This window comes from Engraulis encrasicolus, unplaced genomic scaffold, assembly GCF_034702125.1.
Source record: "Engraulis encrasicolus isolate BLACKSEA-1 unplaced genomic scaffold, IST_EnEncr_1.0 scaffold_381_np1212, whole genome shotgun sequence".
NCBI classification, from domain to species: Eukaryota; Metazoa; Chordata; class Actinopteri; order Clupeiformes; family Engraulidae; genus Engraulis; species Engraulis encrasicolus.
The window spans coordinates 12,501-39,618 of NW_026945678.1; the positions used below are offsets into that span (position 1 = coordinate 12,501).

Below are 27,118 nucleotides of genomic sequence, written 5' to 3' on the forward strand. Positions count from 1 at the left end.
CTCTCCACATCATGTTAACTACAAATCCACACCTCACTCCCCACATCAAGTTAACTACAAATCCACACCTCACTCTCCACATCAAGTTAACTACAAATCCACACCTCACTCTCCACATCAAGTTAACTACAAATCCACACCTCACTCTCCACATCAAGTTAACTACAAATCCACACCTCACTCTCCACATCAAGTTAACTACAAATCCACACCTCACTCTCCACATCAAGTTAACTACAAATCCACACCTCACTCCCCTCATCAAGTTAACTACAAATCCACACCTCACTCTCCACATCAAGTTAACTACAAATCCACACCTCACTCTCCACATCAAGTTAACTACAAATCCACACCTCACTCTCCACATCAAGTTAACTACAAATCCACACCTCACTCTCCACATCATGTTAACTACAAATCCACAGCTCACTCCCCACATCACTCTACAAATCCACAGCTCACTCCCCACATCACTCTACAAATCCACAGCTCACTCCCCACATCATGTTCACTACAAATCACTCACCACATCAAGTTAGTTACAAATCCACACCTCACTTCCCACATCAACAACAATTAACAACTCAGTAATTTATTCATTTTAGCATAACATACAGTAGGCCTAGATATCATCTCTCTCGGACGGTCTCACTCTACAAATCCACACCTCACTCCCCACATCACTCTACAAATCCACACCTCACTCCCCACATCACGTTGATTAATTACTGCAGCAAGATCGTCACCACCAGCAGGGCTTGAGCACTTCACTTCTTGCAGGATAGGGGGACTTTAAGCTGCACTTTAGAGGTGGAATTAGTATGAGATGAAAACAACTGTTTTACATTTTTTGGGTCATTTCATGTGAAATCAGACACTTTAAGACCTGACCGAAAAAGATTTTAATCATACTTGGTGTGCCTTTTTTTGTACCAAGGTAGCACCCCAGAACTGCACTTGTGTGAATCTGACACTAATATGAAGGGAGAAACAGACTTGGAAAGGTTTACATACAAGGGTAGGCCACTATACATGCAGCCTTGATTATATCAGTCCGTATAAGTCACAAAACGATGTCCATGGTGTTGTTTGAAAGCTCTTTTCTGGCTCAACAGCATGGAATAAAACAACCCTCGGTCGGGTCCCAAAGAAATGAAATGAAATGACCCTTTTTGGGCTTGGCAGGACTGTGTGAGAGGAGACAGGAAACGATTGTGGAGAGAGATGTGGAAGGGCTGGGGAATGACCAAGGCCCGGACTCGAACACACACCCACACACACACACACACACACACACACACACACACACACACACACACACACACACACACACACACACACACACACAGACACACACACACACACACTGTCCTTCTCGACATCTCTCTCAAATGATGACAGTAGCACTCAAACTGCATGATGGCTGGAGCACTCTGTATCTACAAACCTCATGATGGCTGGAGCACTCTGTATCTACAAACCTCATGATGTCTGTACGCAAAATGATGATGTCAGTGGGCTTGGCTGGAAGGTCTATTACCTCGTTCAAAAAGTCGAGAATCCCAAGAAAGCCGACCTAAAACCTCGGGAAAGTGGGCGTGATGATTTGGTGACGCAATGTCAGATCGATAATTATCGAGGTTGATCTCAGGCGGAAGTATAGAACAACGAGTTCCCAAGCTTGTGTTTTGTATGACGACACACGCATCATCAACATGGCGCCCATGCATGGAACTAGCATGTAAACAGTATCATAACTGCTAAAATATCATCACTATCAACAACACCAGTTGATGTCATTCAATTGCAGATGTACATATGTCAGTACTGCTGGTATCTGACTGTTTGATTTAGTCTACTTAAGCTAAAATGATATGTCGTGGGTGTGGAGGCTCAAGGTGAGGTGAAAAAAAGAAAAGAGATGATGTGAATGTGACGTGCAACAAGAAGGAAGGGCACGGTGTGTGGAGGGTAAGGTTTTGAAGATGGCTGCAGGCCTCGATCTATAGTGTGACATGATGACTGTACTGTATTTATGGTCCTGGCTGGAATGTCTACGGTCTCGGATGACGATGGCAACAAGACGGAAGAGCAGGGTGTGTGGAAAATAACTCTGAGAAGATTGCTGCAGGCCCAAATCTATGATGTGTCGACATAATGTATTCATGGTCTTGGCTGGAATGTCTATGGTATCGAATGAGGATTTCCTTGCCTTTTTTTTTTTACATTGCATTTGGTAGACACTTTATAATCAAAGCGACTTTCAAAAGAGGACATAATCAAGCCAACATCACAAGCAAATACAAAGTGCACAGGAAATATACAGAACAACAAGTGCAGTTGCAAAATCGGGGTTAGTTTTTTATTTTTTTTATAAGAGTAAATAAAGAGTAAATAACGAGTAAACACACACACAAACAAACACACACACACACACACACACACACACACACACACACACACACACACACACACACACACACACACACACACACACACACACACACACACACACACACACACACACACAAACTAAACTAGACATCATGTCAAGAGGCTGCCCTGGGGCTAGGCCAGCTCAAGCATTAGTCTAGTAGATACTCTCGAAAGAGGAAGGTCTTTAGGCCTACTTGTTTCTTGAAGGCTGCAAGAGATGTGCTTAGTCTTGCTGCCTCTGGGAGACCGTTCCACCACTTGGGTACAACAACGGAGAACAATCTTGACTGGGAGTACCTAGAGCGACTGGATGGCAGAACCAGACGGCTTGTGCTGGATGAGCGCAGTTCTCTTCCAGTAACACAAGGTGTTAGTAGGTCCTTCACATACGCTGGGGCCGTTTCTGTGATGGTTTTGTAGGCAAGGGTCAATGCCTTGTGCTTGATCCGGGCGGCGATCGGTAGACAGTGCAACTCAATAAATAGAGGAGTCACATGGGTCCTTTTGGGTTGATTGAATATCAACCGTGCCGGCGCATTCTGGATCATCTGCAGAGGTTTTAGCGCACAGGCTGGTAGACCTGTCATGAGTGAGTTGCAATAGTCAACGCGGGATAGGACCGTGGCCTGGACCAGTAGATGTGTAGAATATTGTGTCAGCACAGGTCTGTTATTCCGTGCGTTGAACATCTGGACGCGACAGGTCCGGCTTATCTAGTGTGTACCTTCTCTGTCCTGTGGTGTCTGCAAGGATGGATTACTGCAAGGGCCTACCGGGCCCAGGCCCAGGGGCCCAAGAGTCCAGAGGGCCCTGAAGCCCAATCCTCTAAATTTCCATTCTCATGTTGTGTAAAATCAAACTTTTAACAACTATATTTTCACATATTTTCAGGGGGAAAACACCTGAATGCCCAACAATATAGGGTCTCTAACATCTGGGGGGGGGGGGCCTTTCTTGCTGTCTGGCCCAGGGGCCCATGGAGTCATGATCCGTCCCTGGGTGTCTGATCATTTTATAGTATCTATGGCCATCTCCCCGCTCCTCTTTCATCCAATGGCGATTTGATGGTACCAAATACACTATTTTTTCAGACAGCCAATAAACCAAGGAGTCACATCACGTCCGGTTCAGTATGTCCAACTTCCTGGCGACCCTTAGACTTAGACTGTTGTTGATGTGCATGTAGTATATTGCATGGCCTTGTATGACTGTATATCCTTTGGTCTTGGTTGATCTAATGCATTTTTCTTCGCTTCTCTTTCATGTGTCTTGGCTGATGGAGATTTCTGAGCAAACTGCTGTGTGTGTGTATGTATGTGTGTGTGTGTGTGTGCGTGCGTGTGTGTGTGTGCGTGTGTGTGTGTGTGTGTGTGTGCGTGCGTGTGTGTGTGTGCGTGCGTGTGTGCGTGCATGCGTGTGTGCGTGCGTGCGTGTGTGCTTCCTCAGCAGCTGTGTCTTGGTGTTCTTGATATCTGTCACAACAGGTCTTCATTGCTGAGTGTCTGTGTAATCAGTGGTGTGTGTGAGTGTCTGCGTAATCAGACACACACACACACACACACACACACACACACACACACACACACACACACACACACACACATAGATTATGTAGATAGTGACATAACCAGAGTATATAACAGGAGTATTCCGCCCCTCTCTCTTTCTTTGGGATGTACTCTCCAAACATGCAGGACTATCTCTCTGTCTCTCTCTCTCTCAGGCAGTCAGCCTGTGCTCATTGGGCTATGCTCGTTGCGCTGTGGTCGTTAGGCTGTGGTCGTTAGGCTGTGCTCGTTGGGCTGTGCTCGTTAGGCTCTGCTCGTTAAGCTGTGCTCGTTGGGCTGTGCTCGTTAGGCTCTGCTCGTTAAGCTGTGCTCGTTAATGCTGTGCTCGTTGGGCTGTGTACATTGGGGTGTTGTCGTTAGGCTGTGCTCATTGGGCAGTGCTCGTTGGGCTGTGCTTGTTGGGCTGTGGTCGTTAGTGCTGTGCTTGTTAGACTGTGGTCGTTAACCAGGTGATCATCTGATTAGGTTTGTTATGGCGATACTCGCTTAGGCTGTGCTTTTATTTGTTATGGCTGTATGAGGCTGTGCTTGTTATGGCTGTATTAGGCTGTGCTCCCATAGGCTGTGTAAGAACGCTGTGTCCAGAGCCGTCTAATAAGAGTTGCGCAAACCGGGGACCAGGAAGTCGGTTGGTGATGTGATTCGCGTAGAATAAAATGTTTTTTAACAGTAAACTTCTGTTCGTTGGAAACTAACACAGAACCATCACATACCAAACAAAGATTAAGTACAAACAAATTACATTACCTTTACCACATTTTCTGTGTTCTACGGTCACCTCCTAGAACTAAGTAACTGCTGCTGCAGTGTGGGCCTGGCGGTTCACGTAAGAAGTCTTCAGATTTAAAACCGCCATAAGTCTACCATAATGTGCCTCTGAGGTAAATCGAGCACAGTGACAAACAAGAACACACCACACACAAACGGAGCTGCGCACGCACACCCACCACACATGCACACACATGCAGACACACACACACACACACACACACACACACACACACACACACACACACACACACACACACACACACACACACACACACGCAAACGAACTTTCACACACACACACTCTCTCTCTCTCTCTCTCTCTGAGCTCCTCTCAGCTTGCTAGACTTGGTCTCCAAACACTGCTCCCTGGGCACTGTTGTCATGGCTACTCCAGCTCATGTCATGTGTGTGATGGCTTTAAAGGCAGAATGCGTTTTATTTTGTACAAGTATACTGCCGTGGTGTGGTGTGGTGTGGTGTGGTAGTGGTAGTGGTGGTGGTGGTGTGTACTGTGTGTGTACCGACTGTAATGAACACAAATCACCTGTGCCAACAGGTAGATAAGCTAATTACAGCCCTCTGCTGCCGGGTAGATACGCTCGTTAGAACCCTCTGCTGCCAAGTAGATACGCTCGTTAGAACCTTCTACCAACAAAATTGACAAATATTATAAACACATAAAAGAAGGACTATTTTGCACAGCTTACTTATTTACTGTGTTTCTGCTGTTTTCTCTGCTCCTGTTCTCAATGTGGTATTGTTGAGGTAACTAAACAGTGCCGTTAAGAAAGCTGTCTCTCTTCCCCCCCTCTCTCTCTCTCACACACACACACACACGCACGCACACACACACACACCTCAGTAGCAACCCCCCTCTTGCTCGTTAAAGGCCAACTTCCGATAAAACACAGTTTTACTCACTCCTTTTGAAGATCGGACGGTCACCCCAAGTTAAACTCACTTGCAAGGCTCTCATAGCGGTGCGTCACCTCGCCTGGCTGTGTTTCCTGGTGTTTCCCAATTTACATCAATAATGCAGAGAAACGAGCGAATCACGAAAGCCTTTCTGTGTTTCGTCACGTCGAAAGAAGGCGTTGCCCACAAAGGTTTATGTCGATCCATTTTTCTAAAACATGTCGAGTAATTTTTGTCTGCTTGTTTTCAATACAAGCAACGTCTGGTGGTGGCCCGAAATCTAGCTTAGCTTAGCTATCAGCTGGTTGCTACTCTCAGGTACACACACAGCACAAAGCCTCATCCATAGAGCAAGCCCACTCTGGTAGCTGGCCCACTCCTGTAGCTCGCCTAGGGGTCGCTGTCGAAAGAGCACAGCCCTGAATGGAGCATGCACGCCTCCGTTGGCGCCCCTATAGTGCAGTACCACCCGGAGAAGTGGCGACTCTGTTTCCAATTACATTCTATCCAGGCACAGGAGGACTGAGCCAATCAGAGACGCATTTCCACGAGAGCAGGAAGAGTAAGCCAATCAGAGACGCTTTTCCACGAGAAACACGGAACACCCTCTCGTTTCTCCACAAGCCACATTGCTGGCTTGCAAAAACGGCTTGAAACAAAGCAACCAGAACGTTTTTTAAAACAGGACCAACGTGTAACACATTCAATAACAATGGGGAACACAGCAATATTAATCAAATGACGTTGAGAGGCCATCTTTAAGAAAGCTCTCCTACACACAGACACACACACACACACACACACACACACACACACACACACACACACACACACACACACACACACACATACAGGTCTATAGGGTTAGGAGGACAATTTCTTCAAAATTCTGCAAACCTGACTGGGGACAGGGTTACAGGGACACCCATTTCCCATGGTGCTAGAGCTACAAAAAACATATCAAAAATTTTGTTTTTTTTAAACTAACATACATCCGACTTCAAACTTCATGTTTTTCTTAAATTACAAAAAAAACGTATTTCTGAGTTTTTGGTGGTTTGCGGAGACTTGTTATAATGGTGTTTACAAGGTCATTGTAGTATACAAGGACACTAGTTTTACAACACACAATCAATACTAGAACATGTTTTAAGAAGACTTGTGGCTTACAAGGACACTAGTTTCACAATACACAACGAAGACTAGAACACGTTTTAAGAAGACATGTGGCTTACAAGGACACTAGTTTTACAACACACATTCAAGACTAGAACACGTTTTAAGAAGACAGGTGGCTTACAAGGACACTAGTTTTACAACACACATTCAAGACTAGAACACGTTTTAAGAAGACTTGTGGTTTACATGACCGCATAAGCATAGATTGCCTAAGGTGGTTCATTGTATTGCAAATAATTCCTATTACTTCACAGAAATATTAGCCAATATTACACATAAGAGGACAAAGGAGTCCTAGGTACCACTACATTGCTCCCCTGAGATAACCTATATTTTGACTGATAGATGACAGAGCTTTGCCTTCAGTTAGAAGTAATGACATTCAATTTCATTTAATTCAACTGAGCAGCCACTTCATGTTTATACGTATACATTTTTTAACTTTTGTATGCCTTTCTTGCCAGGACAAAACCAGGTTAACAGCAAAGTAATTGGAGAGATGGGACAAGTGAACTATGAGGAGCTTGAACATGTGTTGCTCAATCCATTATGCAACTCTCACTAGTGCACCACATATCACCAATGTAACTAACTTACAGGCCTACTGTTGGTCAAGTGTTTTTTTTTTGCCAGATGGGTGGCAAACCTGGTCTTGCATACATCACACCATTGTGGGTCTAAGTTACATGCACACAGATTCTTGGTTTGGAATTCTCTCGAATCCTCAATCACAGTATAGGATACACAGGCTGTACTGTACATTTCAATAATGTGTCTGAAGTATAAATAACAACGATAATACATTTCATTTATTTACATGGCGCCTGTCAAAACATCCAGGTCACCTTAAAGTATGGTAGCTATTACGCAGCACTATACAGTGCTAACACCATAGATAGCCCTATATTGTATAGTGTAGTATGTTACAGTAATCACAGCAAGCTAAGACAGTAATGATGCTACCTAGAGTAACGGGCCTGTATGATCGAGCTGATATGTGAATAACATAAACTAAGTAAAAAATAGTTACTTAGACCAATACCCCACCATTCTCCATAATTACAAATCACACACGCAACACCAATATTGCACATATAGGTATTTTATTAGTAAAACATTATGTTACGTGTACAAAACCGATAGCATAAAATGATCAAATTTATGGTGTGGAAGTCTCCACACATGCAACACCTACTGTACATACAAAACAGGTACGCATTTATATATTATACATATTAGTGGAACATACATATTAGTGGAACATACAATGAAACTAGGGATGCACCGATACAAAAATTTTGAATACCGCTACGAGTACATTTATCTCTGTACTTGCCGATACTGATTTAATAAAATGAAAACAAATGAAGCTAGCCGAGTTTACACATAGCACATGCTGCTGTCATTTTAAACTAATTGGGTCAAACATGACATTGTTTGTACACTGCAATGAACTTGAAATGAAGTTTTCCTCTAATTATTTTTAGCAGTCACAAATTGGAGCATTGGAGTTTTCCACCCAATCAATTTAGAACCGTGGAGACGCTTTCAAGAGACTGGCCAGTACTCCAGGAGAGCCCAACAAGGCTGACAATGGGCCTCCACCCAATAATAGGACAGATTTCTCCGTCTGTCCGTACATGGACAGCACATGTCTCAGAAATAAGAACAATGAGGAGGAGAAAGGGTAACACTCAGTCGAGTTTTTGTTTTTTAAAGGTTAAACCTTTGTTCCGAAATCTCGAATATTTTGTGCTGTGCGTTTGTCCAAAAATGCTGGCTCCTTTTGTTTACACGCAAGGCACTGAGCCTTTGTTACAAGGAGCCCATTCTCGATCAAATGCCCCATGTGCCTCATTACTGCTGATGTCTCCTCCTTTGTCCAGGGCCGCTCTGCATTGCAGTCAGATGTAGAACTCAGTCCTATTGTTGAGTGGTGACCCTTTGTCAGCCTTGTCGGGCTCTCCTGGAGTACTGGCCAGTCTCTTGAAAGTGTCTCCACGGTTTTAAACTGACTGGGTGGAAAACGCCAATGCTCCAATTTGTGAGTGCAATGAACTTGAAATGAAGCGTTCCTCTGATTATTTTGAGCAGTGTACATTGAATCAAACTGAGTAATTTTTTCTCTATGCTGCTTTCTAATCAATGGTTTGTGACAAGATGGTGCTTTGTTTTGCAGATACCAGACCCAAGTACTGCTATTCCACAAGTGTTTGGCGAGTACGAGTACAATGACCAAGTATCGGGGCCAATACTGATACAGCTACTCGGTGCATCCCTAAACACAACATCACAGATGCAATGAACCTAGAACTCTCACATAAAGTGCTGAAGTCTCCTCGTCTTGGCAATCGCTAACAAGTCACATTTAGTCCCATGCTCATAACTATGGGAAACTCTGAAGGGAAAAGAAATTAATCTATTTTGGAATAAGGCTGTAACAACAAAATGAAGAAGAGCTGAGGCGCTGTGAATACTTTCCGAATGGACAGCACGTCTCAGAAATAAGAACAATGAGGAGGAGAACGAGAAACTCTCAGTCGAGTTTTTGTTTTTTAAAGGTTAAACCTTTGTTCCTAACAAAATCTCGAATATTTTGTGCTGTGCGTCTGTCCAACAATGCTGGCTCCTTTTGTTTACACGCAAGGCACTGAGCCTTTGTTGCAAGGAGCCCATTCTTGATCAAATGCCCCATGTGCCTCATTACTGCTGATGTCTCCTCCTTTGTCCAGGGCCGCTTCACAGATTTTCTTTGATTGATAATTACATCTGTCGAAAAAAGAGGCATCATATTTAGAATTCAATCGATCACAACAGTCAGATTCAGGGGGGCATTGCTGTAAACTATTGTTGGCTGTTCAGCTAAAATGACATGAAATGCTTAAAAAATTCATCCAAAACCAGAAAGACGAGGAAGACCATGACTGACAACACCTTAAACGGATGCAGCAATGTAGCAAAGACTCAGCCAATGATTAGCCCCAGTCAGATTAAAGAAGATCTAAACCTGAATGTGAGTACTGGAAGCACTAGACGGTGTCTATGTGAAGCCAGGTTACAAACAAGATGTCCCCGAAATGTCCCATTTTTGCACAAAAGACATGTGCAGATAGCCAAATTTGTTTGAGCTGATACAAAGCCAACTGTAGCTCAAATAACCACTTGTTACAACCAAGGTATGCACATGAGTATCTCTGAATGCACAGCATGTCGCAGCTTTGGGCAGATGGGCTACAACAGCAGAAAATCATATTAGGTGCCATTCCTGTAAGTGGAAAATGAGGCTATAATTTGCATTGGCTCACCATGATTAGACAATATGGCTTGGAATAATATTGCCAGGTCTGTTGAATCTTGATTGCTACTGCAATGTTTGGGTGGTATGGTCAGAATTTGATGACAACAACATGACAGCATGGATCGGCTCCGCCTTTCATCAATGGTGTGGGCTGGTAGTGCAATGGCGTAGGGATATTTTCTAAGCCAGAATTTGGCCCCTTAGTACCAACTGGGTCTTGTTGGAATGCCACAGCCTACCTGAATGTTGTTTCAGGCAGTTAAGGCAGTTTTGAAAGTAATAGGGGGTCCAACCCAGCACTAGCAAGGTGTACCTAATAAAATGACCGGTGAGTGTAGTTAAGGTGGGAAAAGTTATGATAGTACTGGCCATTTTGTTATTTTTTAAGAACAAAAACCTGACTTTGAACAGGGGTATGAATACTTACACAAGCCGCTGTACATCAATTTGCCTAGATACTGCTCCTAAACTTTTAAGCATAGCTGTAGATGAACTGGTTAATTTTTAAATACATTTAATGAATCTTTAAAGCGAGGGGATATTGGCATTTGCTGCCTTTTTTCGAAATGTTGCCATTCAAAATGTATGTTATGAAATTAAAAATTTCACAACTTGCAGTGTTATTGCAATCAGATCAAGGGGTATCTTAGTGGGAGTGGTTTTGCAAGATTGTCAATCATACCTGGATTTGGAGTATCAGAGCACAGACTTCCATGGCTTGTAGACGGCAAAGATGTTATGTCGTCCTCCATATTATCTAGCAAACAAATAAGCCCATTTATGAGTTCATCATAAATATCATAACATTTATATAACATATATAACATCATTTATCATTTAGACACATTAAAAGCAAACTAAATGGGGAACCTGAACCACACGCAACCATTAACAGCGCCGTGTGCGGTGGTACCACCCATTAATACGTTTTTCCCATTTGGTCTCCTTCCCGACGCATTTTTTTATGTGGATCATGGATCACAAATTTGGCTGAGGCAAAATTACATTTGAAACAATGTCATAACGTTACTCTTGTTTTAGCATTATTACAGTTGCTTACAATACGTCCGTCATCAAGAGCACTCTGCATGGAAATGCGAAGCGCACAGTGCACAGAGACTGTATTTAAGACACAATACACAACAACTTAAGAGACTTAAAATCAATAACTTGGCTTTGTCTAACAATTGATATCAGATATGCATCAGCAGCTTAATGATTATCGTTTTATCTGCGCATGCAAGGGACGTGCGGTTGTGGCGGTGGTTTGAGTACCCACCGCTGAGGTGCTATTGGCACCGCGGTCATCGCCACAGCTCTACCTGCAAGACAAACATGCTATTGTTTTGAATGCTTTTGGTGCCGACAATACTTCCACTGAGCCTTTAATATATGCCAACATCGTGCGGATCGCTGCTTACATCTACAATGTAAGCCTGCCTCAAAGACATGTGGACCAGGGATTTAAAGGGATACGCCACCCAAGGCCAAATTCAGTGTTTTCCCACTCTCCCCAGACATAAGTATGTGAAAGCATTTTCTTGGCGACCCAGCATGCCCACTGCGACATTTGAGGTGAGAAATGTCATAGTGAGCAGGCGTCTGCAGTAAAATGACGGCAATTTACGCAAATTGCAGCATCTCGAAAGCGGCTAACCTCACCAGCATTATGGATGACTACTCCGAGGTGTTGTGTTGTAAAGACTGACCCCACATCGGAACCTTATATCCTGACCATTTGAATGAAAACATGTACATCAGTTACATGCAAAGCCATCAACAATGTTGATGTTAAGACACCCATCAACAGTGTTCAAAGACCAGCAACTAGGTGTTCGGCTGGCTGACTTGCTTGGAATTACTTAGAAAACACCTAACCAACGCTGTGTTTGTAAGGAGCATTTCAACCCCGAAGATATGATAAAGCCATGATCCGCGCATCGGGAAAGAAAAAAAACTGCGGTCCCACCTGTTTTCAAAACGCAGGCTGAGCGAAATAACCCTGTGCCTGCATGTAAAATCAGCCAGGGAAGTCTGTCTAGTGTAGGCTAGTGATAGGATACCTCCTGATATATTAATCATGCAAGCTTCAAGTTTACATAATGTAAGTTTCATCTTGATAGGGCTGTTTACACTTAGTTAGTCCTAGATCATCATTCTGTGGCCTCAGCTGACCTAAAATTATTTCCGTGAGCAAAGCTTTTCGCTTACTAGTGAAGTGAGCATGACAAAGTAGCCTAAGCAGAATGTTTGTTCAATAACAAAAGACAAACAGACAGAAGCAGTGAAAAGTACCTCTATGTTTTGAATAACCATGGCTTTCGTATTTTCCTGCTCTTTCATGATTCGAGATTCTAGGTTGTCAGACGAGCCCACAGAATTCAAAAAAGTATACAGAGTTGTGAAATTAATTTCACAGCTTGCAGTGTTAAGCAATCAGATCAAGGGGTATCTTAGGGCATTTTCACACTTAGTCCCCTTTAAGCGAAACAAACTCAGTCCTCTTTAAGTGGACCAAAAAGTGAGCCAACAGCTAAAGGACTCAATGGGCCTGGGTACACTTTGGAGCGTTCACATATGATCAAAAATGCTGAGTCACAGGACTGAGTTCACTGAACTCAGTCCGAAAGGGACCAGGTGTGAAAATGCCCTTAGTGGGAATGGTTTTGCAAGATTGTCAATCATACCTGGATTTGGAGCATCAGAGCACAGACTTCCATGGCTTGTAGAATGCAAAGATGCCACGTCATTCTCCATGTCATCCTCCAAGTTATCTAGCAAACAAATCATCAGCAGTATAGTTGTAATACCTACTCAGGTCACATTTAGGTCAGTTGATTCATCAAAGAACCTGGCTTGGTAGTATAATAATTGAGTTCATCATAAATATCATAAACACATTTAGGCACAGAACATGAACCACACACACAACCATTAAAAGCGAGTTTTCCAATTAACAAGATGAGGTGCTCAGTAGGCCATTGCCTGCGGTTCATGCTGTATTGTTACAGTAGATGCTGCTGGGTGTGTGTCACCTGATAACACATTGCAATTTATAGAAAGAGAAGGAATATAGGGAGAAAATGACATGTTTTGGGTAATCACACAAGGCGGAGTTTATTAAAATAACTGCAGAGATCCCATCTGCATTAGACTGTTGATCACCTGGTCTAAATGAAAACAAATATTTGCTGCATCGCCTTTGCCATGTCAATGTATTGTTCTGCATGTAATTGTGCATGTTTTCTTGTATGAAATGGCCCTGCAAGACAAACATGCAATTGTTTTGAATGATTTTGGCGCCGACAATGCTTCCACTGAACCTTTAATAACATTGTGTGGATCTCTGCACAGATCACTGCTTGCATCTCAGCGTGGCTCAAAGGCATGTGGACCAGGAATTTAAATTAACGTAGTCACTTTGACTCAGGTAAGTATGAAATTGTCATGAGGACCATCAACACTTGGAAGATATATTTCAAAACTTTACTAGGCCTACATTTGAATCTCATTAAAACAGAAAATTACTGACTGCCGCCCTCACATTTGTTTTCTACCATCTGTGACAACGCATCAATCTCTGATCAGAACTAATTACTCAGAATGTTGTTGAATGTTCCGTGGCTATTGAACGACTGTGTTTATTTAAGCAATATAACATGAGTGGGCGTTAGGGGTGGGTATCGCCAACAACCTTGCGATACGATACATATCCCGATACAGGGGTCACGATACGATACGTATCGCGATACATGTGCAACCCGATACATGTTTTTTAACGCAATACGCATCTTGTTTTTTAAGGTTATATTTTCAGCCACAAAGCTGCAGGCTGAGTGGCGTAGGTAAACACCCTGTGGGTAATCCACAACAACCTCACGAGCACGTGTTATATTGCTTTTATACAATAGTTCCTTTGCCAAAAAAAGAATTTATTGATACAAGATGGTATGTCTGCACTTTCATTTCATGACTCCGTACACGTTTTGAATAGTGGCTGTATACATCACTTTACCTAATTAACAGTCACATTCAGCAAGATCTCACTTCCAAACTAAAAAGCATGGCTGTAGAGGAACTGGTTAATTTTTAAATAATTTTAAATTCCGGTAAATCTTTAAAGCGAGGAGATATTGGCATTTGATGCCTTTTATTCAAATTGCTGCCATTCAAAAAAGTATAGAGATATGAAATTATTTTTTCACAGCTTGCAGTGTTATGCAATCAGATCAAGGGGTATCTTAGTGGGAGTGGTGTTGCAAGATTGTCAATCATACCTGGATTTGGAGTATCAGAGCACAGACTTCCATGGCTTGTAGAAGGCAAAGATGCCATGTCATCCTCCATGTTATCTAGCAAACAAATCAGCAGTATAGTTGTAATACCTACTCAGGTCACATTTGGGTCAGTTGATTCATCAAAGAACCCGGCTTGGTAGTGTAATAATTGAGTTCATCATAAATATCATAAAAACATTTAAGCACAGAACATGAACCACACACAACCATTAAAAGCGAGTTTTACAATTAACAAGATGAGGTGCTCAGTAGGCTATTGGATGGAATCAGGTGAAGGGTATAGGAGATAAAAAATAAAATATAAAAGAATTGTATTTGGACAGCAGGCATGCCGAAATGCGAAATTGGCAACATACAGTGCCCTCCATAATTATTGGCACCCCTGGTTGAGATGTGTTTTTTAGCTTCCAAATATTTTATTTTTTTTCTAAATAATATGGGACCTTAATGGAAAAAAAGAGAAAAATCCAACCTTCAATACAAGTGCATTTATTCAGTGGGGAAAAAATCCCACATAAAGAAATAATTATTTGACATCAAATAATGTGTGTCACAATTATTAGCACCCCTGGTGTTAATATTTTGTACAACCCCCTTTTGCCAACAAAACAGCACCTAATCTTCTCCTATAATGTTTCACAAGATGGGAAAAGACAGAAAGAGGGATCTTCAGCCATTCCTCTTTGCAGAATCTCTCTAAATCATCCAGAGACCTGGGTCCTCTCCTCTGTACTCTCCTCTTCAGCTCACCCCACAGGTTCTCAATGGGGTTGAGGTCAGGGGACTGAGATGGCCATGGGAGGAGCTTGATTTTGTGTCTGGTGAACCATTTCTGTGTAGATTTGGCCATATGTTTAGGGTCATTGTCTTGCTGAAAGACCCAGTGACGACCCAGCTTCAGCTTTCGGGCAGAGGGCAACAGATTTTGATTTAAAATGTCCTGGTATTTCAAAGCATTCATGATGCCATGCACCCTAACAAGGTTCCCAGGGCCTTTGGAAGCGAAACAGCCCCACAGCATCACTGACCCACCCCCATACTTCACAGTGGGTATGAGGTGCTTTTCAGCATGCGCATCTTTCGTGGTACGCCAGACCCACTTAGAGTGTTTGTTGCCAAAAAGCTCAATCTTGGTCTCATCTGACCAAAGCACACGGTCCCAGTTGAAGCCCCAATACCGCTTGGCGAACTCCAGACGCTTGCGTTTATGATTGTGAGTGAGGAAAGGTTTTCTCCGTGCATGCCTCCCAAACAGCTTGTTGGCGTGTAGACAGCGCCTGATGGTTGATTTGGAGACTTTGTGACCCCAGGATGCTACCATTTGGTGTAATTCTGTAACAGTGAGCTTTGGAGATCTTTTGATTTCTCTTACCATCCTCCTCACTGTGCGTGGTGGCAAAATAAACTTGGGTCCTCGTCCAGGCTTGTTTACCACTGTTCCAGTTGTTTTGAACTTCTTAATTATTCCTCTCACAGTGGATATGGGCAGCTGCAGTTGAGTGGCAATCTTCTTGTAGCCTCTGCCTGACCTGTGAAGGTCGACGCACATCTGCCTCACTTGTATGCTGTGTTCCTTTGTCTTTCCCATGTTTAAGAGTGGATAAGAGAAATGGCCTCGGTGTCAGGTCATATTTATACCCCAGGGAAACAGGAAGTGATGAATTACTAATTAAATGTTCCTACATACTCTGGTAAACTTTGTAAACTACTGTAGAAGACAGAAATGCTTCAATTATATTTATTTCCTGGGAATTGTTAAGGGTGCCAATAATTGTGGAACAGGTGATTTAATGAAAAATAATTATTTTTTAGTCAGGGATTTTTTTATTTCCTTACAATTCATTTGAGTTGAAGGCTACATTTTCCTACAATTTTCAGTGTGACAGTATTCTTCTGCAATAAACACTGAATTTATTTTAAGGCTTTTAACACATCTCAACCAGGGGTGCCAATAATTATGGAGGGCACTGTAGTTGCAAAAGGCAGCATAGTTGCAGTGCTTACTCCAACCACAATCCTACATACTACCTTTAAGAACCTAAAATGTGATTGAACCATGGTATTGGTGTAGTAACATAAAGCTTGCAACTACAAACTGAACACAAAGACCACTGCTTTGCAAAATGAAAAGTTTTAAAAAGGTACACTGAGTGAGATTTTTAGTTGTTTATTTTCAAAATTCATGCCACTCATTCACTGATGTTACCTTTTTCATGAATACTTACCACCACCATCAAATTCTAAGTAGTCATTATGTCTGGGAAAATGGCACTTTTCATACATGAAAAGGGGGATCTTCTCCATGGTCCGCCATTTTGAATTTCCAGAAATAGACATTTTTAGCTGCGAAAATGACTATACTTGGGCCATACTAGAAAATATTTCCTGCAGAGTGTACCTTTAAGCAGTCCCTCCAGTTTTTCGTTTTTTCACGATCGCGTGGTTTCCCGCGAAATAAGAATGTTCCGCATAATTACACGATAACGCATATTTCCCACTATGCCGCGAAATTATTGCAAAATACACCAAAACTTAGCCCACCCGTCATGAAGAAACCATGCATGCGCAACCTCTGCCCCGGGAAGAAGCCTACTTGACGTTGATTTCCGTGCCAGCTGCATTGAGGCAGAGCACAGAGATCTTAAGAGATATCTGGCATATTTCCTCCCTTGACAACAGTTGCCATAAACAAAATGAACCAAAGCAGATAGCTGGTTGATCGGTAAATTTAAGTTGTCAGCATAATAATGTGGAGAGCTAGTGTTACTTAGGATTGTATTGAAGCCTGCCATGTTCTCTGAAACATGTGAACAACGTTACACAGCTGTGGCCAGAGACTGTCTCGGTTTGCGCACGGTTGGAAAGGTTGCGGTTTCGCCCTCGTGCCAACGTGGCACAGGCTCGGACAGATGATGTCCAAACCCCAAAATGAGAGGTTTTCACAACAAAGTCATCCGTTGTTTATTATGTTTAATATACAGTGTAGGCCTGTTTAAAGGAAGCACTAGGCTTAGGCAGTGTTTTAAATGTCACTGGATATCAGAGAGCCTTTTCAGCACCTCGTTTCAAAGACAGTGTCTACACCTTGCGTGCTGCCATAGCCTATGTAACCTGCGCAGCCCTTACGCATTTAATATATTATATTTATATAATATAAAATACATGCCAGCCTGCATTTTTTGATCGTTTGTTTTTTATTTGAGGGGAGACTTGCAGAAAGAAGTGATGGATGTGAGAGTAGCCCGTGTCAAGGAGAAGTGCGCACACTGGACACGCGCTCCAAAATTCTCCTTAAAGGCAACGTTTTGAATGGCCCATGATAACGTGCCTTCCTCAGGTGGCAGGAATGGAGAGAGAAACATTGCAGGACTGCAACAGCGGGTAAAAGTCTTCCACATATTTAGAGGAAGCCTGCACATCTCATGCCAGTCTCTTTTTCCTCAGCTGGGGGCATGATCCAGATCTAGTTCGGAGTTGCCGAATTGGCAGACCTATGTAACCGGGCAGTAGGTCCGGTGGTCGGGGTAAATGCGCTTTCTAATCTAAATTCGACTATCAAAATGTCAGTGTGCAGAAGTAAACCACGTGTTGCCAACTAAATCTGTTGTCAAAAGAGGTGTTTCTGATGCGAGGGAAAGGAGGGAGACACATCGCCGTTAGTCGCTATATCCTCCAGCTCTAATGATGCACCTGAGATAGCCTCGCGAAGGTTCTGATATGACAGCTTACGAATACAAAAGCCAGCCGGCATTTTTTCGATCAGGTGATATAAGGCTACGTTTTAAACAACCCTTTTAAAGCACATTTAGAAATTTGATGGATTGTAAATGAAAAGAAATCCAACAAAAATGGGCGCAAATTCTTTGCATAAATTGATAAAATGCCGCCACAAAATCAACCATTTTCATCGTGGAATTCTCCGAAATGGCCCGCGAAATCCTGGAGGGACTGTTAAAGCATGCTTTCAATAAATCTGCTGGACAGGGCAAGTTGCCATTTACTCTAAACCTAGCTACAAAATGGCTGCAGCAGAAAACGTGGATCTGCAGCATAGGCCTCGTGCAAAAATATCTTAAGGGGATGTTAGAGGTGTGGTGCAAAGAAAATTACACAAACATACCTTGAGTTTCAATGCCAGAGAGCGGAAGTGATCCAGGGTTTGAAGATGACAAGGCCTCCATGTTTTCTAGCAAATATATTATACAGACCATATTAGACATGGAATTGCATTAATTCAACTAAGAATCAACAATGATACTTTTATTAGTTAAATATAATTCTAGAATGTGTCATCTTGCCCTGTAGCCATTCATTAGTAAGAAACAGAACTTAACACTTTGAATGCCAAGCACGTAATATTACGGTTTCTCCGCCCAACGGTTGAATGCCATGCCCGTAAAATTACGTTTTTCCATTAAATTCTAAATTCCGAAACTAGACCCTTCAACGCATGTCGTGTGTGATCTCTGATAAGTAGAACTGGCATAGATGGCGAACAAAGCTATGTCATCATCTCTACATTTCACTCGCAATGCCATCCTAAGAACAACTTTGATAAAAACCCTGCAAACAACATGCAAAAACCGCTTACGCAGCCAGAAAAGAATAGCCATAAACGCAGCATGACTTTAGCATTTGGCTTCAATCAGATCACACCAGATACTTTTTATGGATCATACGCGTTCCCTTTCAGGAGGCTAGGGGCAGTAGACATGTCGGTGGAGGCTCAAAAACAAACAGGATTGCGTACACTCAAACAACGTTGTCTCAGAAAGTGGCAGTCTTGTGCAATGGTTGGCATAGCGAGCCGTGGCTGTGAGGGCTGCTCATGGTCACATGAGGAATGTAAGTTTAGGACATTGCATATGCTGACAAAACGTGTGTGTCAACTTTATATTTCAGTCACAATGCCATCTCAAGAAAAAGGTTGCTAACAACAAGCAAAACGGTGAAAAGAAGAATGATCACCCTAGCATCATTTCAACATGCACACGATCATGGATTATGGATAAAGATCATGGATAATCGTTGTGGATATATTGAGAATGGATGGGTCATATGCGATCGGCATGATTTGAAGGCATGTGCACATTTCTCTGATTTGCTTTAATGTAGGCTACTGTAGCTCAGTAATTGCAATCCCTGTGGATTCCCCCTGTCTGAAAATTCTGTGTAGGTAGGTACTGCACTGCATGGTGCTTTTATTATGAGCATAAAACTGATTTGACATAAGTACTCCACAACAAATCCTCCTTTGGTACGGATATAAAGTGTCACACTCGCGAAATCTGGTGGCAGGGACATGCGTCACAATAGTGCGTTTATCTCAAAATGTGCTTTTTTAGGTATGCAACCTATCTTGAGAGGATGTTTGGGTCATAGAAACACATGGGTGGCAGAGTTTAAAAGATAAAAGTCTCATCTTTCAAAGAAGCCATAACATGTCTGGGTGATTCTCACGAAGCTAAAAAAATCAATGGCAATGAGGTTTTAATGGTTAAATATGACAGGTATTCTTTTGATAATACACACTACTGTAGAGCAAGACATGTACTCTCTGGCACACTAGTTAATTTTAAAAAATGTTATTTTTATTTTCCACTTTTTATGCATTTTATAGGCAAATTCTCATTACCGAAATGTGTCCCAACCAAAATTTCTGGTCTTTGAATTAGGTTAAAACATAATTAAAAAATTAAAAATACGTAAATGACACTACAAGAGCGTTGGTCTATGTCTGAAGTTTCATGAAGTGTTCCTTGTTGGCAAATTAAATAATGAACACTAATGAATATTTCAAGAAAAGATCGTGTCCCCAAGTTTTTCTTCTCATTACCGCAATATATTTCAGAGCTACAATTAAAAGCCATCAGAATTTCAATATGAGCTGAAACCTCCTACAATTCATGTGTAACAACAGAAGATTCAAGATGGCTACATGATTAGTCAGCCTTATTGTTTGTGCCTGTAAAATGTCACAATTTGTCTCAAAAATATGCAAATACGACAAAAGTGGTTCTCATTACCGAAATTAGTCAATATTTCAAAATGAAAAAGATTTTTTCATTTTAAACTTGCTTGGTAATAGGGTATTCCTTTTCAGAATTCAACAATGGTCATGAATTAGCTATGTCATAATTACTCAAGTTACAGTTAGCATTATTGTGCTGAGCCATCTCATTACCGCAATACACATTCTCATTACCGCAATGTTTTAAGTACCTTTCGGTAATGAGGATTGTCAATTTCGGTAATGAGACTCTATGGTGATTTACATTTAGAATATATTTTCATGACGTATATCCATTTCGCTTTTTATTTATTTACATTTTTAAACATGCAACTGCAACCTTAAATACAAATTATATTTTTGCAGTATAAATATTGTCACTATGTCACTTAATTACAGTTAAAGCACTTGATGAAAGTGTTAAGTGACATTGCATCCATTTCGGGTTAAAATATGCAATTGTATTGAATCGATATTCGATATACAATATTGTAAGTAAACAAAGCAAAAGTAAATGCCTAACATATGCAATAGCTCTAATGGGGGTTTGTCTGTAAAAGTGATCATCTCCCTATACATTACATAGGCTAAATTGAGTGGTCATACAGGTGTTGTTCATAGACCATTTTTTCTGTTCTCATCCTTTCTGGCAAATGTTGTGGTGACATTTATATTTTTTCCCACCCTTGGAAGAACAATAATCGACTATGGGCAAGAAACCCTGTTGTGAGAGTTCATTGAGAGTAGCAAGTAACAACTTAATTCTTGCTCATATGCCAATCCATGAATCAATATTCCACCCTCGAAATGTGGTCCTTTGATGCAAAAAAAAAAAAACTGCCTAGTGATGTCACCCAATGCAAAGGCAATGGCAAACAACGAACCCAGCACTCGCAGTGAAGTTGTCAGATTGCGTAGATGGCAAAAAGGGAACAAGTTGGGAGACAAAATCGACTCACTTCAAGTCTATGTGCTTTCCCAGAAATTGACAGATTTTTTGCTTCCTGTGTTTGGTTGTCATACCCTAGTGGGTTTGAGTATTTATCCTTTTTTACTAACTTGACTTCCTTCCAAAATCTTTGTTTTGGATCCAATTTGATCATTGTTAAAGGGTGGCACAAAAGGCTTGGCATTTGAAATAGCAGTGAATAGGCCTTTTTAGCGAATTCAGCGAGAAGTAGTTTTTAGAATATTTCAATCAAAACTAGTAAGAAGAATCATTTGGAGGAATGCTCTAGTTGCCTTTCCCAAATTAGAAACTCCTCATGCATGTTTTTTGCAGTCTTAAGGAAGGTTTCAGCCCCCATACTCTGATCCTTAAGCCATGCTCAAACACCCATGTACCCATCTTTTAGTCATGGTGTGGGTTCTTGATGTCCTGGGTAAGTGGAAAGGTAACGGGATCAAAACAGCCTCAAAATGCACTTTGCACTGATTTAGCTGAAAATGCCCATTAACAGCAATTCAAAATTCCAAGTCTATTGTGCCACCTTTTGACAAGTATCAAACATGCTAGAAAATGACAAGGAAGTTAAGGTAGTTCAAAGGAACAATACTGCAAGAGAAGAGCAGGATTTTGCAACGTTTTAATTTTGTTTTTCATGCACCCTATACTAATTATGGGCATGTCTGATATTGTCCTAACCAACACTTTTTCTTTTTAAAAAATGTGAGTGAAGTGAAAGCCCACTTGGGAAACTACAACTCCCATTGTCATGATCCAGCGCTCCACAGCACACACATGAACACTGCACATTGCACACAACAGAATGGCAGTTATGCCTCACCCGCATTTATGCCTCATCCCCAATAGCGCCCGAACGGGAGCAGTACCATGCTCAGGGTACCTCAGTCATGGAGGAGGATGGGGGAGATCACTGGTTAATTACTCCCCCCACCAACACGGGTCAGGAATCGGGAGTCTGATGCCCTGACGGCCATTAGTGTGCAATGTGCAACTCAAACAGTTAGTGGTGTTCAGTGATATTTCATAACACATAACGTTCATAGTGAATTCCGGCTTTGGTCCGGACAGTATTATGGTGATACTGTACCGAAAATGTACCGAACTGTGACCCTAAAATCAAGGTGTACCGAACCGGCATACCATACAACCTACTCTAGTCATCTCCTGTTCCTTCTACTTCCTACTTCCTAGTTGCCGGTGCGCGCCGAGTCAGAAAAAAAAGTCCAGTGCACGACCTCGCACTGCGACATGATTTCCCTTCTCATAACAGATTTAGATTTCTGGTCCACTATAGATTTTTGGCTGGAGAGATCAGTGGTGAGTTGTGATATCATATTCAGGGTGGGGATGAGGAGTGGGATGTATGCGCTTCATTGGGGGTCATCAGGTAGCTACCCTCCGGTGTTTTGATGATGGACTAACTATAACTTCAGAGTGCACCCCTTGGCCTTCACCCCTTGTACTATGATGTTACTTTGGTGCCCAGGAGGTAGGGCTGCACGATTATGGAAAAAATCATAATCATGATTATTTTGGTCAAAATCATAATCACGATTATTAGTCACGATTATTGATTTTTGCAGATTTTTTTTGAAAATTATAACAAGGTGAAATATAACCAAGAATGAATTACATACGGGATGAGCAAAATGAAATGATTTGTAATAATTATGTAAAGGCAATAGCATGAAACTTAAGTAGACACCAGAATCACCAGCCTGTCAGTATGTTCTGGCTTCAAGTACGCTCTCAAAAGTAGGTCACTATTGCCACGATTAAATCACGATTAAAATCATGAGTTCGATTTCACTATTTTATCACGATTTTGATTATTTTTCGATTAATTGTGCAGCCCTACCAGGAGGGGCCTCGCCTATTCACCTACTGCAGGGGTGGGGAGCCTTTTTCATTCGAGGGGCCTCTTCAAATTCATCCGAGGGCCGTAAAAGTAGGATTTCCTCCTGCACTTTAGGCCTATATTGAAGGCAGCCACCTTTACAACAGACCCTACCTTCTCTAGTTCCCCTGAATATAACTTAATTGTATTGCAAATGTATTTTCTAAGATTCCTTTACAAAATGTGTCATATTTCATGTGAAGCTGCATAACATTAAATATATATCGGGGGCCTCATTAAACAGCCTCAAGGGCCACAAACGGCCCTCAAGACAGGTTCCCCACCCCTGACCTATGGTCTTTTATGGTCTTTGGCTGGGTTAAGTCTTGAATCCCAATATCCTTCAGTAGCTTAGTGATGTATCATCTTATTAGCTGTCATTTGATTAGTTCTGCCCTGGATGTTCTGTCGTTGTGCTAATAATAGTAACAAATAACACATCATTTACTAATATTTGGCTTTAGTTCAATTTATTTCTCCTTATTCTCATTACCGAAAACTCATTCTCATTACCGAAACATATCCCTCATTACCGAAATGAGCACTTAATTGTAAAAAAAAAGTACTAAAGGAAAACTGTATTCATGTATATTTTTTATGAACACAGTACCTTTCATGTTTCTTTCACTTCAGTATATTTTTGGACCGAAATTGTAGGTTTTCACTGATGTATTCTAAAATTAAAGAGGAAATCAAATGATCCTATTGCGGTAATGAGGTAAAATTGTAAAATTCTTAAACTAAAATAATAAGAAAAGTGTTTTTTTTGAGTGTTTTATGTAGCCCCTAGTACAACTATCAATATTCAATGAACACAACTGCTAGAACAATTAAGTGTCCTAATACATTTCATGAAAGAAAAAAATTGCGGTAATGAGCATTTTAGCAGACATGGACCTATAAAACGTTAAAAAATGTGTTTTAAAAAGTTGTCAGGTAAGTTGATATTATTGTGCTTAGTAACTGGACACTTTGATGTAACTGATTCAAAAAGAAATTCAACCAAAAAAGCATTTTGAAAAAATGGTTGTCAAAACACCTTTGTTGCACGTTTCGTGAGAATCACCCGGCTAAGTGGCCCAACCAGACGATTTGCTGTGACTCAACGAAAAACGTGAAAAATGGCCCATACTCCTGGCATTCTTAAAACTATTTTGAAAATTTCCTTGGCATTCAAGTGTTAAGACTACTGGAGAGGGCAAGTTAGCCTAGAAAACAATAATAAAAAATGTCTGGGACTTTTGCTCTGTTGACTGCCATGACCTGGATTAATGTGAAACTTCTTTCAATAATACTTACCACCAATCTGATCCAGGGTCATGCCTTGTATGGCCTCCACATGCCCTCCCTCCATGGCAAGCAGTAATTTTGATATTTTTGCGAGCTGGATCGTTGATTGGGGCAGACGGTAATATTCCCTGTGCACCCTTATATTATGCCCCAGGAAATCGGCCAGTTGATCCAACTCATTGTCTTTTAAATTGACGGTCTGACTTAGAGTCGCAATTTGTTTCCGAAGATTTGTTGAGGTCAAACTTTCTGGCTTTTCTGCTCCACAATTGTCGGCAAAGAAGCGCACGCAGCGCTGCCCTCTGTAATAACCACCACATCTTGGCACAGCAAAGAGGTAGGGATTTTCCTGAAGAACTTGGCAGTCCTTTCTCTTGCTCACGAGAAGAGACAGGGAGTCCGTCATTTCCGGAGTCAGGATAACAGCCACTGTTCTCTTTTTTTTGCCCCTCAATTCCACTCGTGCAAACTTCTCGCAGAGTTTTTTTTCCACAGCAGTTAGTCCTAAGCTTATGTCATCATTGAGCTTCGACATATCCCTGCCCTCAAATTGTTGAAGAGTGATCCTGGACACTTCACCTGATCTTCTGCGATTGAATACAATCACCTGACTGAGAACAATTCTTGCTAGCTCTGCATAAGTGCGTCTTGATGGAGTACAGGTAAGCTTTTGGGTGGCCAATTTAGCCCGTTTTTTGAGCTGCAGGTGGAGCTTCTGGACATCTCTCGCAAGAGGAAGTGAACAGGCTTTGTTCATCTTCGCCTCCCGGAGTTTTGCAAGAGCTGGACGTGACACGAACTCAGGCCACTTGGTCTTATACAGCTTGGTGAACATCTTAATGGACTTCATAGCTTGTTCATCTTCGTCCATTATTGCACGAAACATTACCAGTTCGCTGATCTTCTTCAGGGAAAATCCAATTCTCAAACCCACACTTGGTGCTTGGTGGCTGGTTTTTCGTCTGGTGCTGCTAGACAATTTTTTAACAGCTTGAGTAAGGAGGATGAAATTGGCAGGCTTAATAACCTCTTCAATATGGTAAATCTTGGTGGTTTGTCGTAGTGTCACTAACAGCCTTCCAAGGTCCCTTAGCCTCTGCCTTATGTAGGCATGCTGGGAAGGGTCCTTTTCAGCGTCAAAAAGGGATTGCGCAAATTGGAGTAGATAATGCTCATTCCTGACAGTGGCATAGACTTTATCTTTATGCATTTTTCCAAGCAAAGACCAAACTTCATTGGATATTGGCTGGGAAGCTGTATTCTGAGCGGCTGCCAACCTCATAACTCTTTCTTGACCTTGCCCGGGATCATCATCATCAGGTTTTAGAGCACATCTTCTCATGTGCCGCCACAGCTCCTTTCTGCAAAACATGCCTTTGCAGTGCATGCAGTACTCGTAGATGCCCACGCTGCTGTTTTTCACATTTGAACGTCTTTTAACTTTTAGAGCACCCTTTCCACTTTCTTGGACTCTGCAGTTGTGCTTAAAGTTGCCACGATTTCTCAATTCTTCCAAAATAATCTTTCGGTCCTTTGATTCTGGAGTGTAACTGAATGCTTTGGCAATTTCAGCATTGTCTGCCATGTGTTTTCTGAAGTGACGAGTTATTTTTGTTTGCGGTTTGTCACAAACAAAACAGTAATTTTGATTGCTTTTTATAGTCTTCTGTGTCTTCTTTCTTCCATCAATTTTAGGCAGCTCATCATGATTACGCAGCTCAGGATTGTCAAATAGCTCAACATCACTGGGAAGCTCATCATCACTAGGCAACTTATCAAGGCCATCCTCAAAATCTTTGGTGGAAACATTCGGAGTTAAAGACCCGTTAGTGGCTAATGGTGCTTCATGAGCAATGTCATCTTCCATCCGGGGTTTTTTAGGAGCTTTTGGTAATACACTCAATTCCATGTCAGAGCTCTCTTGCTCTGATTCTGTGTCAGGGATGTACTCATCTGACGAGGGATCGGTCTACAAAGGACACAATAGAGTGATTTAAAGATAGTAATTGCATGTCTTTGCTTTTAATTACCAATTGTTGTTTCTAATCGTGTTTTCAATTGATCAAAAGTTTAAATTTATAGACCATTATAGACCAGAATTAAAATATATTTTATCTGATAGGAAATGTTATATTTATGTTATAGATAATTGTACTTACATCTGATAAATCCCAGTCTTTGTCCGCTGTCTTGAGACATTTTTCATGCCATACACCAAAGCATACTTAAGAGAAAACCACAAAACGAAGTAATTAGATACAGTTCAGCTTTAAGTATTTATCATAACCAATGGTGTGATTAAGCACTTCACTTGTCAAACGATTTACGAACTATGTTTGTGCAAATCAAAATAATTACTTGGACTACACAAGAGAAGCCGTGTGTCTGACGTGCAGTCACTGAAGCTGCGGTGCAGCGATAGGGCTTGCTGCGAGCCTTCAGCCTCGGTTCACGTCATTTACTTGAGGTGCCATGTTGTAGTCATT

General features: G+C 41.7%; 2 protein-coding genes across 5 annotated transcripts in view; one reads left to right on the plus strand and one right to left on the minus strand.

Annotated features, from left to right (window-relative positions):
• LOC134443884 (soluble scavenger receptor cysteine-rich domain-containing protein SSC5D-like) overlaps positions 1–765 on the plus strand; it is a gene marked incomplete at its 5' end in the record, with an annotated part of 1,240 nt that extends 475 nt beyond the window's left edge. The window contains 2 exons of the mRNA XM_063193415.1: positions 1–337; positions 738–765. The exon at positions 1–337 is cut by the window's left edge and continues 475 nt beyond it. Of these exons, the coding sequence (XP_063049485.1) occupies positions 1–337; positions 738–765 (365 nt within the window). The remainder of the gene's footprint in view (positions 338–737) is intronic.
• Positions 766–8,881: 8,116 nt separating this feature from the next.
• On the minus strand, positions 8,882–27,112 carry LOC134443885 (uncharacterized). Of its 4 annotated transcripts, XM_063193416.1 has the most exons (7): positions 26,792–27,112; positions 24,642–26,601; positions 18,589–18,654; positions 14,448–14,522; positions 12,858–12,944; positions 10,853–10,927; positions 8,882–9,641 (listed from the first exon to the last, which is right to left on the minus strand). In XM_063193416.1, exons 2-7 carry the CDS (start codon positions 26,539–26,541, stop codon positions 9,409–9,411), a joined length of 2,436 nt encoding a protein of 811 aa, XP_063049486.1. In that variant the 5' UTR covers positions 26,542–26,601; positions 26,792–27,112; the 3' UTR covers positions 8,882–9,408. The 4 variants fall into 4 exon arrangements, with proteins under 4 accessions (XP_063049486.1, XP_063049488.1, XP_063049489.1 ...); XM_063193418.1 differs by having other exon boundaries at positions 8,882–10,927; XM_063193419.1 differs by having other exon boundaries at positions 8,882–11,492.
• Positions 27,113–27,118: the final 6 nt, after the last annotated feature.

Excerpts from the sequence above, each read along its gene's own strand:
- LOC134443885 (XM_063193416.1), bottom strand. The coding sequence starts at position 26,541 with ATGGAATTGAGTGTATTACCAAAAGCTCCTAAAAAACCCCGGATGGAA. Across the intron at positions 18,655-24,641 it reads GACCCTGGATCAGATTGGTG|AAAACATGGAGGCCTTGTCA; the intron begins GTAAGTATTATT and ends TATATTTGCTAG. Across the intron at positions 12,945-14,447 it reads CTCTGATACTCCAAATCCAG|ATAACTTGGAGGATGACATG; the intron begins GTATGATTGACA and ends TTTGTTTGCTAG.